Source organism: Ursus maritimus, unplaced genomic scaffold (assembly GCF_017311325.1).
Source record: "Ursus maritimus isolate PB19 unplaced genomic scaffold, ASM1731132v1 scaffold_6, whole genome shotgun sequence".
Classification (NCBI taxonomy): domain Eukaryota; kingdom Metazoa; phylum Chordata; class Mammalia; order Carnivora; family Ursidae; genus Ursus; species Ursus maritimus.
The window spans coordinates 36,341,989-36,358,515 of record NW_024426774.1 but is presented as its reverse complement, the minus strand read 5'-3'; the positions used below and the strand labels follow the sequence as shown (position 1 = coordinate 36,358,515).

Below are 16,527 nucleotides of genomic sequence, written 5' to 3'. Positions count from 1 at the left end.
AAAGTTAATTGCAAAGACTAAATAAGACAATGAAAAAAGTGTCTCGTACTCAATAAAGGACAGGTTTTTTTAAGTATTGTTTCTAAATTTATATCCAAGAAATATGGTTTAATACAATGGTGTAAGACAGGGGCCTACATCCTATGACCTGCAGGACAAATCCAGTTAAGCCCATTCCTTTACGTATTATCTATGGGTGCTTTCTCACAACAATGACAGGGCTGAATAGTTGTAACAGAGACCCTATGACCCACAAAGCCTAAAATATTTACTATTTGGTCCTTTATAATGTTTCCAGACTCCTAGTATAAGCAGTACCAGAGCTCTGTGTTTGTGACTGACTATCTTATATCCACTATGTGCAAGAAAAGATATAGAGTAGAAATGCCTGGCATCCCCCTCACCTACCAAAGGGCTTTTGCTGTTGAACCTAAAGGAAGGACAAGCTTTCATCGGCCTCTCAGAGGTGGAATAACGACTCAGCGGTAGGGAGAAGCCTCTGCAGACCATATACCTCACCAAACCCGGAAGCTTGCTCATGTATTTGAGTCCTCCTTGTTTTAGACCAGGGAGGAGAATGGAGCATCCCTGGAATCCGCCTGTCTTCTCTGAGCACCTAGATCCAGGAGGGGGCAGACTCAAAGGAGATGATGCTAGAAGAGGAAGAGCAGAGGTCTCAAAACTAAATATCAGACTCTCCAATCTGAAATAATCCCTGAAACAGAAAGAAAAGGAGAGAGGTATCCATGGAGACAGGCATGGCTACACAGGACATTTTAAATACTTCCAGATACCAGAAAGACCCATAGGAATGATGGAAAGAAATGATAGACTCTTAAGAAGAATATTAGGAAGTCAATGCCAAGGATGAGATGGGACTTGGAACATGGTGGGGACAGTCACGGCTTAATGCTTTTCTGTGCAAGAGAATCAACAAGAACAAAATGGCCCATGGCAGAGAGTAGATATTACTATAACTACACATGATAATATAAGAACTAACCCATGATTATTTGTCTTCTTGCTCAAAATGATTGAAGACCATTTGGGTGAGGCCGATCTTGCTAAGAGAGGCTAAAATCTTAAGATCAGACATAAGATAGTACCAAGGCATTTGCTGCTCTGAATAAATGTCAGTCTCCTGTCTTGGAGAAATGACCTGCTAGTGTAGAGGACAACTTGCAGGTGAAAAGGGCTTGAGTGACTCAAGAAGGAAGAATCCCCCTAAAACTGGAGCTTCCCACTACACCCTGGCATTGCCAACTCCCTACTTCTGCTTCTTTCATTTTCTTGGGTCTGCGTTGCTATTTACATCATCATCATTCTTCCAGGCCCTCCCCCAGTGCAACTATTTCTGTAGTGAGAAGTTTTCTGTTGATTAGGCACTGGAAGGAAGTGCTATGGCCTGAGTAGTCTCCTTGAAGAGACAGGGTTTGATACATGCATTGTGCAATATGCTCGCCTGACACAAGAAGAAGTTTCACTTCCTGAGATGGACAGGATGCTGCCAGGTTTGGGGTCCAGGCTGTGAGGCTGGGATGAGACATGGCAGAACTGTAGAAACTACTACGTCAAGGGGCATTGCCCCATGGTTCCAAAATTTCCCTTGAGCAAAAAGAATGGGAACTTATGCACCCTGGATACTAAAAGATGGAGAAGTAGATTCAAGATTCCTGACCTCAATCTCAAGTCCTTAGAAACAGAATGGATTAACTCAGAAATGACACTTGGGTCTTTTGCATACCTCCCTTTCTGTCACTGGCTTTCACCCTCCTTCACTCAGCTTCTAATCACATCAACAGGCTGAGGGCATCTCTGTGTTCTCTGTCAGGAGAGCCCACAGAGCTATCAGACCTCCAGGTCTTGCTGACCCCAGCATAAAGACTCTAAGGAAGACGGTAGTTCCTTCAATGAAGTTTGGGGACCACTACTTAATTTACAGAGTGAAGCCTGTGGAGGCAAAACAGAAAAGTCGATCAGGCTCCTTAGACAGGGCCTCTAAAGCATCTGCAGAACCAGACACCCGATTTTATGAGGGTTCAGAGCTGGGAACTGACTGTCGCTTACCAAATTCACAAGAAATTGACACATTGAACAGGATGCCCCTTTTATTTTATTTTTAAGATTTTATTTATTTATTTATTTATTTATTTATTTATTTGAGAGAGAGAGAGTGGGTGCGCACAAGCGAGGGGCAGGGGCAGAGGGAGAGGGAGACGCAGGCTCCCTGTTGAGCAGGGAGCCAGACGTGGGGCTCAGTCCCAGGACCCTGGGATCATGACCTGTGCTGAAGCCAGATGCCTAACCGACTGAGCCACCCAGGTGCCCCCAGGATGCAGCTTTTAGATTGCCTGTGGAACATATAACTTACCAAAGATGGCATTCTTGTGTCTGCCTTCCTGATATCAAGTCACTAGGAGCCAAATTAAGAATCAGAAGGCTGTTTGGTGAGCCAGCTTGCTGGGTAATCCCTGCCCCACAGTAGAGTCTATTTCCCTCCTACCTGGAAAAGTCAGGGACTTACAACCATGGACAACACCAAGCAAGCACAGTACCTGGCACATAGTAGGCACATGCTCATTTGAGGGAAAACACTGTCAAATTCCTGCTCGCCCATGCAGGCAAGAAACTTTTACTGCCTCAGTTTGCATGCCAGGCACTATGCCAAACCCAGCTCTAAGAATTCATAGCTTCCTAAGGGAACAAAATAAGCCAGCAAGGTTTCAATTCAGTGCTATAAGTGCTGTAATACAGATGTGCCAGAAGGGATGGGGAAGGCCCCATTCCTAGGCTTCATGCACAATTTATGACCTGGTCATTCAATCATTCTACAAATGTGAAGGCTACCCTGGGGTAGTACTCTGGGCAGGTACTCTGCTGGTCTCTGATTTCAACAAACTCTGGGGTATTCTGATACACTAACAACAAAATATCTATAAGAAAAATAAAAGAATCCCATTTATAATAGTATCAAAAACAATAAAATAAATAGGAATAATTTAACCAAGAAGATGAAAGATCTGTACACTGAAAACTATGAGACATTAATGAAAGAAATTAAAGAAAACACAAATAAATAGAAAGATAGCCCAAATTCATGGACTGGAATAATTAACACTATTATAATGTCCACTATAGATTCAATGAACAATTACTAAAATTCCAGTGGCATATTTTACAGAAATAGAAAAAAAAAATCCTGGCACACCTGGGTGGCTCAGTCACTTGAGCATCCGACTCGTGATTTGGTTCATATCATAATCTCAGGGGCCGTGAGACTGAGCCCCGAGTCAAGCTCTGCCCTGGGCAGGAAGCCTGCTTGGGCTTCTCTCTCTCCCTCTCCCTCTGCCCCTCCCCCACCCTCTTATGCTCTCTTTCTCTCGAAAGAAAGAAAGAAAGAAAGAAAGAAAGAAAGAAAGAAAGAAAGAGAAAGAAGAGTCCTAAAATTTGTATGGAACCAAAGACCCCGAATAGCCAAAACAATCTTGAGAAAGAAAAACAAAGCTGGAGGCATCACGTTTCCTAATTTCTTTTTTTTTAAAAGATTTTATTTTATTTATTTATTTGACACAGAGAGAGACAGCCAGTGAGAGAGGGAACACAAGCAGGGGGAGTGGGAGAGGAAGAAGCAGGCTCCCAGAAGAGCATGGAGCCCCACGTGGGGCTCGATCCCGAACCCTGGGATCATGTCCTGAGCTGAAGGCAGACGCTTAACGACTGAGCCACCCAGGCACCCCTCACATTTCCTAATTTCAAACTAAACTACAAAGCCATAATAATCAGAACAGTATAGTAATGGCATAAAAACAGACACATAGACCAAAGGAACAGAATTAAGAGCCCAGAAATAAGCCCATGCATATATGGTCAGCTAATATTTAATAAGGAAATCAAGAGTACTCAATGGAGAAAAGATAAGTCTTCCTAATATATGGTGTTGGAAGAACTGGATATTCACATTCAAAAGAATGAAATTGGAGACCCCTACCTTGCACCACTTACAAAAATTAACTCAAAATGTATTAAAGACTTAAAGTAAGACCTGAAACTGTAAAGCTCCTGCAAGAAAATATAGGGCAAAGCTCCCCGACACTAATCTTGGTGATGGTTTTTTGAATATGACACCAAAAGCACAAGCAACAAAAGCAAAAATTAACAAGGAGGACTATGTCACGCTGAGCAGCTTTTGCACAGCAAAAGAAACAATAAAAAAAAAAGAGCAATATCAGAATAGAAGGTATTTGCAAATCATATTACAGGTAAGGGGTTAATATCCAAAATATATAAGGAACTCTTATAACTCAATAGCAAAAAATAAATAATCCAATTTAAAAATGGGCATGGGCACCTGGGTGGCTCAGTTGGTAAAGTGTCCGCCTTCGGCTCCAGTCATGATCCCGGGGTCCTGGGATCAAGCCCCACATCGAGCTCCCTGCTCAGCGGGGAGTCTGCTTCTCCTTCTCCCTCTCCCCACCTCCCGCTCGTGCTCTCTCTCTGTCTCTCTCTCAAATAAATAAAATCTTTTAAAAAATAAAATAAAAAGGGGCAGAAGACCTCAATAGGCATTTTTTTCAAAAAAGACATTCAAATGGCCAACAGCTACATGAAAAATGCCTAACATCACTAATCACCAGGGAAATTTAAATAGAAAGCACAAGAGATAATTGCTTCACATCTCTTAGAACGGCTATCATCAAAAAGATAGGCGATCACAAGTTTTGGTGAGAATGTAGAGAAAAGGGAAACCTAGAGCATTGTTGGCAGGAATGTAAATTGGTAGAACCTCTATGGAAAACAAACAATATGGAGGTTACTCAGAAAATTAAAGCTAGAAAGACCATATGATCCAGGATTTCTCCTTCTAGGTATATATCCAAAGGAATTGAAATCACTGTCTCAGGCATCTGCACTCTCACATTCATTGCAGCCAAGACAGGGAAACAACCTCAATGTCCATCAACAGATGAATGGGTTAAAAATGTGATATATAAAAGAATATCATTCAGTCATAAAAAAGAAGAAAATCCTGCCAATTGTGACCATATGATGGACCTTGAGGGCATTACGCTAAGTGAAAAAAGTGAGACAGAAAAGAAAAAATGTTTTATTATTTCACCTATATGTGGAATCATTAAAAAAAATAAAAAGGGCAAACTCATAGAAACAGAGAAAGGAATGGGAAGAGTTTGGTCAAACTTCAAGTTATAAGATGAATAAGTTCTGGGAATCTAATATACAACATGGTGACTATTATTAACCACAGCATATCATATACTTGAAAGTGGCTAAGGGGTAGATCTTAAATGTTCTCACCATAAAAAGATAAATATGTATAATTATGTGAGGTGATGGATATGCTGATTAACCTTATTGCGGTAATCTTATTGTAATGTGTATGTATAGCACACCATTGTGCTGTACACCTTACGCTTACACAACGTTTTTTTTAATTATATCTCAATAGAGCTGGGGAAAAAAAACAGTCTAATAACACTTGGAGATATTAAGAGATATAGTCACAGTTGGATATTCTTATAAAAACAATATTCCACTTTTCAAAGTTAAGAGAAAAATTATTTTAGGCAGAAAACATAATAACACTTGGAGATATTAAGAGATATAGTCACAGTTGGATATTCTTATAAAAACAATATTCCACTTTTCAAAGAGAAAAATTATTTTAGCCAGAAAACATCTTATCTGCATTTTAAAAAAGGGATTGTGATCCTGAAAGCTTGACTTATTTGATGTGGGGAACAAAGGCAGAAGAAAAAATAATAAATTTCCTTACTACCTACAGTCCATTGACAAGTGCTTGAAACAGACAGAGTGACATTCACCTAGGGACTGAACTGCCTTGATGTCAATACTTTGCTAAAGGCAAAAGACAATCCTAGCCTGACACCTCCCCCCCTCCAGGATCCTGTAAGTCTACTTTAACATATAAAAATTCCTTTAAAAATTTCCTTTATCTCTAAACCCCCCAAGATACTTGTTAGCAATCAACCCCCCCCCCCCGCATATGGCCCACTGATATACATGTGAAAGGTTTCATGAGCAAGATTTTGTTAGATGGTAATAAATGACCTTTTTCCCAACAATAGCTAGCCCCCTCAAGGTCCTGGAAAACTTGCTTCCAAATTCCTTAGAGACTTACGCTATCCCTAACCCCAGCCCAACTTGAAAGTATATAAGCCTCGTGACCCCGGTGCAGCTCTTCCTGCCCACTGGTCCCATCCCTGTGCTTTAATAAAACCACCTTTTTGCACCAAAGACATCTCAAGAATTCTTTCTTGGCCGTCAGCTTTGAACCCTAACATTCTTTCCAACATCATTTTTCACAGCCTGGTCTGAAAGGGTTGAATGAGCTTATCTGCAAGGTTCTCCCAGCCCCATCAGGAGCCTGAACACCTGCACAACTATATATTTTCTGCCCCATCCTAGGAGGTCACCTGTCTCCCCAGAGGCTTCTGTAACTAACCCTGAGCTAAAGTAGAGAACAGCACCCTCAGTTCAGACTGAAAAGTTTACTGTCACTTCTTTATACCCCTTAATCTATCTCCAAGTGGGAAGGCTCCCAAATGTAAGTGCAATGCATGAGTGAGGGAGCCTGTTCATGTAGGTATCTGTGTGTCCTCCATTTTGTTCGAGACCCTAAATTAAAATAGTATTCTAACCTAGGAAAATCCTATATTTTAATATTGACATCATTTGTGTAACAGTTATCAGAAAAACTATATGTATTTGCATAATGACACATTTGCAAAAATGTGTCATCATTTGCTACCACTTGCCCTTCCATGCGCTAGACAATTATTTCAGTTTACCCTCCCCCAGAAGTTCCCACTGATCGTCTTTTTTTTTTTTAAACTTGGTTGTGAAATCAGTTAACCAAAGGGGAAATTCTTCAGCTCTCCACTTCTGCTTTTGAAGAATATAAAAGTGGGGTAGCAATTGGCAGATGGCACAGCTTTTCAAGGCACAGTGGTCTACTCCAGGATTCTATTCTCTCCAGCTGGTCTTCACTACTCAGGTACAACTTGAACTAACTCTTCTTTATGACTGGGTTCCAGTCCAGTCTCTCTGTCTCTCTGTCTCTGTCTCTCCCTCCCTCCCTCCCTCTCTCCCTTCCTTTCTGCCTGAGGGCTGGGCTTTTTACAAAAATGCCACATGTATTATGGCTATGATTTGTGAAATATTCTGGGAATGAGTATTGCTTATGTAGCAGCTGACATCTGAGAGATCAGTGTCAAAGCCTCTGCTCCAGATCTAATGAATATACTCCTGGTTTGGGTTTGGTTTAGCAAATGTTTCTTCTGGACCCAAAGGAAGGCTCTCTCATACATTCACTCATTCATTTAAAGATTGTTCCTTTACATGCCTGCCATGTGCCAGGTGCTAAGGGAAACTCACATGTGAAGGCAGCCCTCATGGATACTGGCGTGGCAGGAGTCACTTATTTTCTCCTCTTTACACAGGTTTCTGAAGCAGCCATGGCAAGAGTACCTGAACCCACCAGTGAAATGTCTTACTACTGCAGGTCAGTGGGGAGACTGAGACCAGCAATGGGAGCAGATCCAGAGCTCCTCTTTCAAGAGTGGAGTGTTATCTGTGCTTGGAGACCAGATTTGTCCCCCAAACTGCCTCTTTCAGTGGCAAGCACGGCTCCAAGTTAATCTGGTTTAAAGAATGATTTCCCACCACGAGTCCAGCCTTTGGACCCATAGGCCATCCAGATGTTGCTGCAGCGGCTTCCTGCAGATGGCAAATAGGAAGAAAAGATTCCAAGTGCACAATACAGGAGATCTCTTGGCAAAGTCTGGCTTGACAGAGAGGAAAAGCTCAGATGCGAAGTGGGTGGAAGTTCGGTCTCAGGATCCAACAGGGCATACCCAGGATATCTGTCCTGCCTCCTATGCCATTCCATGCATATTACCACAAAACTTGCCAGCAGCTTTCGGCAACTTTAAGGGACATACTATTTGCAGTTTCCTATTAATAATGAAGACTGTTTGCAGGGAATTTAAAAAAAAAGAAAAGAAAAGAAAACTTGTCTGGGAGATGTACTTGAGCAATCTCTCTGTTTTTATTGCAGTGACAATGAGAATGACCTATTCTTTGAGGCTGATGGCCCCAGAAAGATGAAGGTAAGACCATGGGCTTAGCTCACAAACTCCTGGATAGACTCTGACATGGGAGAGGCTCCAGGAAAAGGGTTCTGGGCCACCTTGTTTCCATGGTATTTTGTGATGGAAGGACTTTTACAACTCTTCTAGTGAGACAGACACAGATGGCACTGCATGCTGATTGGTCACTATACCACTCCCACAGTCACTCACTAAGGCCTGGTGACAATGGCCAGGCTTGTGGAGAGCAAGGAGGAATGGCAGTGGTGATAAAGTTCACTGTGTCTTGTTCGGAAGGCAGCCAAGGCTCCAATGCAAATTTGATTTTCCTTTTAGGAGAGGGTTCTGCCTACATAAAATCACTTAAGTCCTTGGGAATTAACATATGCCTGCCCCCCTTAAAAGGAAGAATAGTTTTTCCTCCCTGGGGTGGAGCTTATGACAATAAGATGTGGATGATGTAAACAAAAAGATGAATTAAGAGTTGAAAGAGATTCATTCACTTGCTGTTTGACCTTAAAGAAGCCATTTCACCCCTTGGGGCTCTGAAAAATAAGGGGAATGAACTAGATGATCTTTGAGCTCCTGGCATCCTATAACGTTCAATTCTGAAATATTGTCAATGATGGCTAAGTTTATCCCTGGAAATCGGTGTTTCTCTGACTCTCAACCTTACTGGGAGCCATTTTAACATTCGAGCTACCCCTTCTCTTCTGTACAAGGCCTGATGGCTTTCCGAGGTGGTATAGCCATCAACCCAGCTAGGTCAGCGGGACACATTAGCAAGCAGCTACTTTTCTCCTTTTTTTTTTCCAATTCTTGGCAGCCTCCCCTAGCCTAATAATCCAGTCCCTACTCGTAAAAAGCACATTTCTTTAAATGTTTTAAAACCAGTCACTGGTTTATTCCAGCCCCGGGTGCGGTGTGGCTTCTCAGTCCAGCCCTAACCCCCACTGCTCCTTCCAGCATCCTGGCTCACTGTCATCCGGAGCCTCAGCTCTGGGCAGGAACTTCTGTCACACCCAGCTTTCCTCTGTGTCGTTAGAGGCCTCTTTAACTGTCCTTTGAGAGTTCAAACCATTATCATGCTGCCAGGGCAACCTCACTTAAGCCTTCATAGAGTTATACTGTTTCTCTGAATAACGGGAAGGTGGGAACATATTTCACAAACAGTAACCACTTTTAAAGTATTTGTAGAATGCTTATGAGACAGTGTTTAGAAAAAAAGAAAGAACTTGTATAGAATAATTAAAAAACATGTTGAATGAACATAGATGAATGGAAAATGTTATGATCATCATTGCCATGAAAAATTAAATACATTGTGTTAAAGCATTAGGGATACAAAAAGACACAGAAGGTAAGAAGGTATAAATTTACGGTTAGGTGGAGCAGTGTATAAAAAAGATAAATGAGGCAGACATGGGTTTTATTCTAAAAGAATACCATATAGGGCACCAGAAAGCCCACAGTTCTGGTTTTGGGTCTGCCAATAACTTGCCACGTGCCCTTAGATAAACCACTGAACCTCTCTGGGCTTTGGAGAGAAGAGAGTTGAACATTAGAAGCTCAGTTATCTCCACGGTGCCTTGGCCTCTCTGATGTAAAAACAGGAGTTCTCTGGTCCAAACGCCTTAACACGCTCTTCCTTGGTCTCTCCACAGTGCTGCTTCCAAGACCTGAACAACAGCTTTCTGGAAGATGAGGGCATCCAGCTGCACATTTCCCACCAGCTCCAGAACAAGAGTCTGAGGCATTTCGTGTCAGTCGTTGTGGCTTTAGAGAAGCTGAAGAAGATCTCTTTACCCTGCTCACAGCTCTTCCAGGATGATGACCTGAAGAATGTCTTTTCCTGCATCTTTGAAGAAGGTATTTACTGAGAACCAAGCATAGACAGGAGATCTCTGGTCATCTGCTTCTCAGAGTCCATAATGCGTCAACTAAACTACCCCGAAGCTGAAGCCTTTTAAAAGTAGAAGGCCTAGTATTGAGAGAAAAACAGAGAAGCCTAGAAACCAAATGAATTATCTCTTTAGTTGAAACTATTCTTAAAGTAAGACCTTGATAACTACTCACATTTGCCAGTCACTCTACCCATCTCAGAGGCTTTCACTTGCATTACCTCCTGCAAGTCTCACGATGTCCTTGTTGGGCTAGTGCTACTGCCATTGCCATTTTATGTGAGTAGCTCTATTGCTAGTCCACAGCAAGCCTGAATCCACATCTTATGGTGCCAGGTCCAGTGTTCTCACACACCCCACCTTCTCCCCACCAAGGTTATAATCAAACTCCAGCTGTGCATGCTCAGATATCCTCCAAAAAAAACCAAATTCTGCTGCCTTCTATCCTCTGGCCTGCCCTTCCAATTTTCTTCCTAAACAGCATATATGCTCCACATTTCAGAACCCATCATCTCTGAAGCGTGTGATGATGATGCCCTTGTGTGTGACGCACCCCTGCAATCGGTGGACTGCAAGTTCCGGGACGTGAACCAAAAATCCCTGGTGCTGTATAACTCGTATGAGTTGCGGGCTCTCCACCTCAATGGGAGTAGTGTGAACCAACAAGGTAAATGGGGACATCTTGATTCCTTTCTTGGCCTCCTGGCTGCTTGCCAATTCTTTTTTTTTAACAAAGTAGAATAATAAGGCAAATTATGAACATAAATGAAAAAACATGTAATAATGAACATCTAAACTTTCTGTTTGGGTCCTAGCAATGACATCAGATTGATTCCCTTAGAGTGTTCATTTTTCAACAAGAGATGAGACTCTGAGAAATTAGAATGCTCAAGAACACCCAGGACCATTGTCCAGCCAAGTCTTTGAATGATAGTGCAATGTCGATGCTTCCATTAGAAAGGGGTCATTTGATGGACATGACCTAACTGCCTGTGGGCTCCTTTTTCCTGTTGTTGAGGTTGAAACTAGAGTGGCAAACAGATAATGGGTCCATCCTCATTCCCAACTCTGCCCTGTTAACCCTAACATCCTTCCCGCCCCATACCAGATGGTTCCTTGTAGGGAAATTTTACTGACAAGCAGGAACTTATCTCTCCCTATTGTAACTAGCAAATGTTTCGAGTCTGTAGAGCCCATTACTTGTGGAAATCTGCCTGGCGCCTTGCCACTGTGGCTGAACCCCGTATGCAGGAGCACAGCCAAGGGCGCAGCTGAAAGGAGCAGCCTGTTCTCTTCCAAGGCGGCTGACCTTGGAGAGAGGCATCTCAGCCAGGCCAGGACAAACCTGTTTCTTTAGAACTGGGTTGTGAGCATGACCTAACGGCCCCCAAATGAGATGGCTGTGACTAAGGAAGATTAAAATGAGTGTCCCTTTGGAGCCACTTTTCCCAGCTAAGCCTCCCCTCTCCCAAGTTCTTCCCATTTGCTCCATGTTCCTGAGACAGATTTGGGCCTGTCTCCTTCAGGAGCCCTGATCTACCTCTTTTCTTGCCTTTCCCATGGATCAAATTACCCCGCTCACTTGGATGGCCACACCACCGGCCGGTCACCAAATGGCTTCCTTCCTTCAGTTGTCAAAACTTAGACCCCCTAAGTCTTCATTGCCACTGTAATGAGGCTTTAAGAAACCCCCAGACTTTCTTTGGAGAAAAGAATCAACCAACTGACCCTGCTATTGTCTGTGGGAAGCCAAGTTATCCTACCCGTTAGGCCACAGGAACCTCAGTGTGGGTTCCCACGGAAGATGTTAATTGTGAGTCCCGTGGTTGGGCCAGCTCTGCACTGCTGTGTGTTCCTAACCACAAGGCCCCTTTCTTTTCTCTAGCGGTGTTCCGCATGAGCTTTGTGCAAGGGGATGAAAGTAGTAACAAGATACCTGTGGCCTTGTGCATCAAGGAAAAGAATCTGTACCTGTCCTGTGTGATGAAAGATGGGAAGCCCACCCTGCAGCTGGAGGTGAGTGAGTACCAGGGGCTGAAGGCTTCCCAGGCTTCTCTCAAACACTCTCAGGCCTCACTTACTTCCAAGATATCCACCTTCCCCACCGCCCCCCAGGAAATCTGGGAGCAGAGCTACTTGATAATTTTGCATAAATGTAAATAAATTTAATGTAATTGTTAGATGCATGCAACTTTCACTCCCAACACAGAAAACTAAGTCATTTGCTGATATATTATATCCTGCCATTGTTACCACCCAACAGATGACACAATGTTAGGGTTAGAAGCTTTATAACCTTGTTAGGGTTGCTCCATTTGATAAATGACACTTTGGGAAATTAATCAATTCAAGGGAGCTGCCACTTGTCATCTCCTCCACTCCCAAAATCACCCTCTACCCTACCTCACCCCCAACAAGCTTTCCCAGCAAAAGTTTCATTTCTAAGTTGAAGTCATTCTAGCCAAGGCCATAAGGAAAAATACAGCAAAAGTCCCTGGAAACTAGCTACTCCTAGAAGTTTTAATCCAATTTTCACTTTTTAATAAAATCCCCACTTATATTATGCTCCCTACCATTTGATACTAAGTTTCAGAAAAGAGTAGGAGTTTTTCAGGCACTACACAGAAAGTTGGGGTCACAAGGGTAAATCAGGAGTCTGAATCCTGGTCCTATGACTCATCAGTTTCCTCTCTAGCTGAACCAGAGAATAACTTCAGCAGAGTGTCTTTTGTCCCTTCCCTCATAAAAATTCTCATTTCTGTTTTGTTGCAGATGTTAGACCCCAGAGTTTACCCAAAGAAGAAGATGGAAAAGCGATTTGTCTTCAACAAGACACAAATCAAGCACAGGTTGGAATTTGAGTCTTCCCAGTTCCCCAACTGGTACATCAGCACCTCTCAAGCAGAAGAAATGCCTGTCTTCCTGGGAAATACCAAAGGTGGTCAGGATATAACTGACTTCACCATGGAACCCACTTCCTAGAGACCTGGACCCAGAAAGTCCACAAGTGCTGAGTAACACTTAGTGCTAGTGGAAGGGGAATAGAATGCTTTAAACATGGCCTCAAGCCGAACTTCACTATCTCATCGGTGCACACATCACTTCATTATCTAATCAGTGCACAGCTGCCTTCCCTAAATCACTGCTAAGAAAATCTCCTGCCTACCAGCCAGGTGGAATAGCCCCCTTTTGCCAAGGCCAATCCTCAGACCCCCTCTGCTGAGTCAGGTCCCTCTCATCTCTTCTACTTACTCGAAGCCAGCATGGCAGAAGCCATTACACCTTAGGTTCAAAGGAACCCTCTGTCCTTTGTGCCCAGCTTCTGATGAACAACCACAAAACTATTTATTTATTTATTTATTTATTGGTGGGTTATTCTATTTAATTTAAGTCAAGCGGGTCAAGAAGCATCAGTGTCTGTGAAAGAGCCCACTCTTCAATAGCTATGAAATGAATTTAATTTGCACTAATGTGCCATCTTTTCATCAAGTCCTTTCACCAAGACTGAAAAATGTATAAGCTCAGATTGTTTAAATAGGAATATTTATGAATAATTAAGTATGATCACACTGCTTCAATGATTCTGAAATAAATTTCACTGAAAAAAAATTTTTTTCCATGTGGTAATTGCCTTTTCTTGGATCTGACACAGAAGAGTAAAGATAAATGGGGCCATAAGAGTTCTCCTTGGGAAGCTGGAAGCCCACTCCTCATCACTGAGCATGGCAAAATACCTAGGAACATCACTGACCAACAAAGACAAGCCCACCTTCCTCCCCTTCATTTCTGTTTCTCCACAAAAGGATATTTGGTACACAAGTTTCGTCTGAAAAAATAGGATCAGCTGAAGTAAGGGAGGAAGTGTTGGTGGTAACCACTGTCAACAATTTCTCTACTCATTTATTCAACAAACATTTATTAAGTAAATCCTATGTGCCAGGAGCTGGGAGTACAGAAACAAGACAGGTAAGACATTCCTAGTTAGATAGGAGAGGCAGATAGATACAAGCAAAAATAAGGCAATGTGGCAAATAGAGGTAAGATAAAGTATGAAAGGAGCAGCCAGGAGGACAACATCTACTGTGGAGGACAGAGGGTCAGGAAGATGACATATGAGTCAGACCTAAAAGAATGAGCAGGAGTTCCTCACATAGAAAAGAAGGGAAAGGGTACTCTTAGTAGTGGGACCAGTATGATCAAGAGCATGGAGCAAAAAATGAATAATAAATGATGTAAGGAGTAAACTGTCAGAATTGCAGAAGTCACCAGAAGCAAAGTCAAAACACAAAAACAACCCACGGAAAAAATATTTGTAACTGTACCTCAGGCAAAGGGGTAATTTGTTTACTATATACAGGGTTTCTTCAAAACATTAGAAAAAACCTGAACAGGGAAAAATCCAACAAACAATATATTAACAGGCAGTCCACAGAAAAGGAACTACTATTAGATCTTGGACAGAGTAAAACATGCTCAATACTACTTACGATAAGAAAACTGAAATAACTGTACTTTGATATACCAATGTTCTCCTATCAGATTATCAAAAGTCAAAAGTTTAACAACACACTCTGTTGGGAAGACTGGGGAAACTCCCGCTCTTAACCACTACAGTTGGGAGTATAAATTGGCAGAACTCCTGTAGAGGAACATTTGATAAAACTATGAAAATTACAAATGAACATCCCCTTTGGCCCAGCAATTTCACTTATGAGGATTTATCCTATGTATATCCACCCATGTGAAATGACACATGATCAAAATTATTCATTACACATAACTTGTAAAAGCAAAAGATTGAGAAAAAGAACCCCAAATGTCTATCAATGGGAGCCTGTCTAAATGAATTATGGGACAACCATACAATGGAATGCCATGCAGCTGTAAAAAAGAATCAGAGGGGCACCTGGGTAGTTCAGTCTGTTAAGTGTCTGACTAGATTTCAGCTCAGGTCATGATCTCAGGGTTGTGAGACTGAGCCCATGTTGGGCATGGAGCCTGTTTAAGATATTTCCTCTCTCTCTCTCATTCTCTCTCTCTCCCTCTCTTCTCCCCTCCCTCCCTTTCGCAAAAAATCAGAAAGCATTCGATACCAACACGGAAGCCTGTTCAAGATAAGCTGGTAACTAAAAAAGAGCGAGAGGCAGACAGTGTTTATAGTGCACTGACTTTTAGGTAACAAAGATCAGGGGGAAAGATTAGACAATACTTTCCAATGTGTTTGTATTTGATTTCAAAAATTCTGAAAGATATGTATGAAATTTAAAAAGTAGCTGTGAGGGGCTGGGGAATAAAATATAGGGAACAATGGTGGGAGGAAGACATTTCTCTAGATATTTTTTATACAGTTTGATTTTTTAATCGTGTGACTATATTACTACTTAGAAATAAAATGGTAAAATTTTTAAAAGGTATTTGTCAGATATATATATATAATATATAATACATATATATTATATATACAATATATATATATATATATATAAATTGCTGGGCCAAAGGGGATGTTCATTTATAATTTTCATAGTTATTATCAAGTCATATATATATGACTTAATTGAAATGTCCCAGTTGTCAGCAGCTCGCTCCTAGTACCCTTTCCCCCTCCTCCTTCACAGCTTTCCAAGCTAGGGCACAGGAGCTGGATGGAGGCCCTACAACCTGGCAGAGCCCCCTCTCCCAGCTCTGTCTGCTTCATAACTGCACTGCAAAGGATGGGAAGGTACCCAAGTGGTGCTCATTCCCCAGTACATGATAGAGCTGCTGGGAGGTAGGCAGCTGGCCCAGGGAAGAGAGCAGAAGTACCCCTGGGAGTCCCAGCAAGGATACTGTCCCCTTTCCTTGGTTGATTGATACAATTCCACCCACCTCTCACAGGTCCAAAAGAGAGAACATGAGAAAGAATGACAAACCGTGAAGCCATCTAACCTTATGGGGAAACCAGATTCCAAATCATCTATGTGAGTGTAAACTGCTACAGCCATTTTAGAGAGAAAATTGGCAGTGTCTCATTTATTTTTAACATGACTTATGACTCAGCAATTCCACTATTTGGTGTCTTCCCTAAAGAAACAATTTCAAGGATGTTTATTTTAGAATTGTTTATAAAAAGTTAAACAAAATAAACTGGAAACAACCTAAATGTCTACGGGTAAGGAAAAGGTTAAATAAACCATGGCGAGTTAAAAATAAAAATAAAAATAAGTAGTGCTGAAATGGAAAAAGATTCAGACAAATCATTGAAAGAAAAGGTCAAACTGCAAAACCTTAAGTACAGGATGATACTGTTCACATAAAAGAAAAAAGTACCACACATCCAAAATGCATGGCCATATGCTTCTAAGAGTAAGTAAGTAAGACAGAGAGCTCTGGAAAGGTATTGACTAGACTGAAAAGAGTGGTTTTGTGGGGTGGGTTGGGGCAGGGGAGGGGATCATCAAGAGGAACTTTAGCTTTATTTATGCTTGAATTTTTTACAAGAAGATGTATTTGTGAATTAC

General features: G+C 41.9%; 1 protein-coding gene across 2 annotated transcripts; it reads left to right on the top strand.

Moving 5' to 3' along the window:
- The first annotated feature begins 6,924 nt into the window (after nt 1-6,924).
- Nucleotides 6,925-13,626, top strand: IL1B (interleukin 1 beta). 2 transcript variants are annotated; one of them, XM_008700118.2, is made up of 7 exons: nt 6,925-7,033; nt 7,479-7,540; nt 8,096-8,147; nt 9,791-9,995; nt 10,530-10,694; nt 11,913-12,043; nt 12,800-13,626. In XM_008700118.2, exons 1-7 carry the CDS (start codon nt 6,962-6,964, stop codon nt 13,007-13,009), a joined length of 897 nt encoding a protein of 298 aa, XP_008698340.2. In that variant the 5' UTR covers nt 6,925-6,961; the 3' UTR covers nt 13,010-13,626. The 2 variants fall into 2 exon arrangements, with proteins under 2 accessions (XP_008698340.2, XP_040479139.1); XM_040623205.1 differs by having other exon boundaries at nt 6,946-7,540.
- Nucleotides 13,627-16,527: the final 2,901 nt, after the last annotated feature.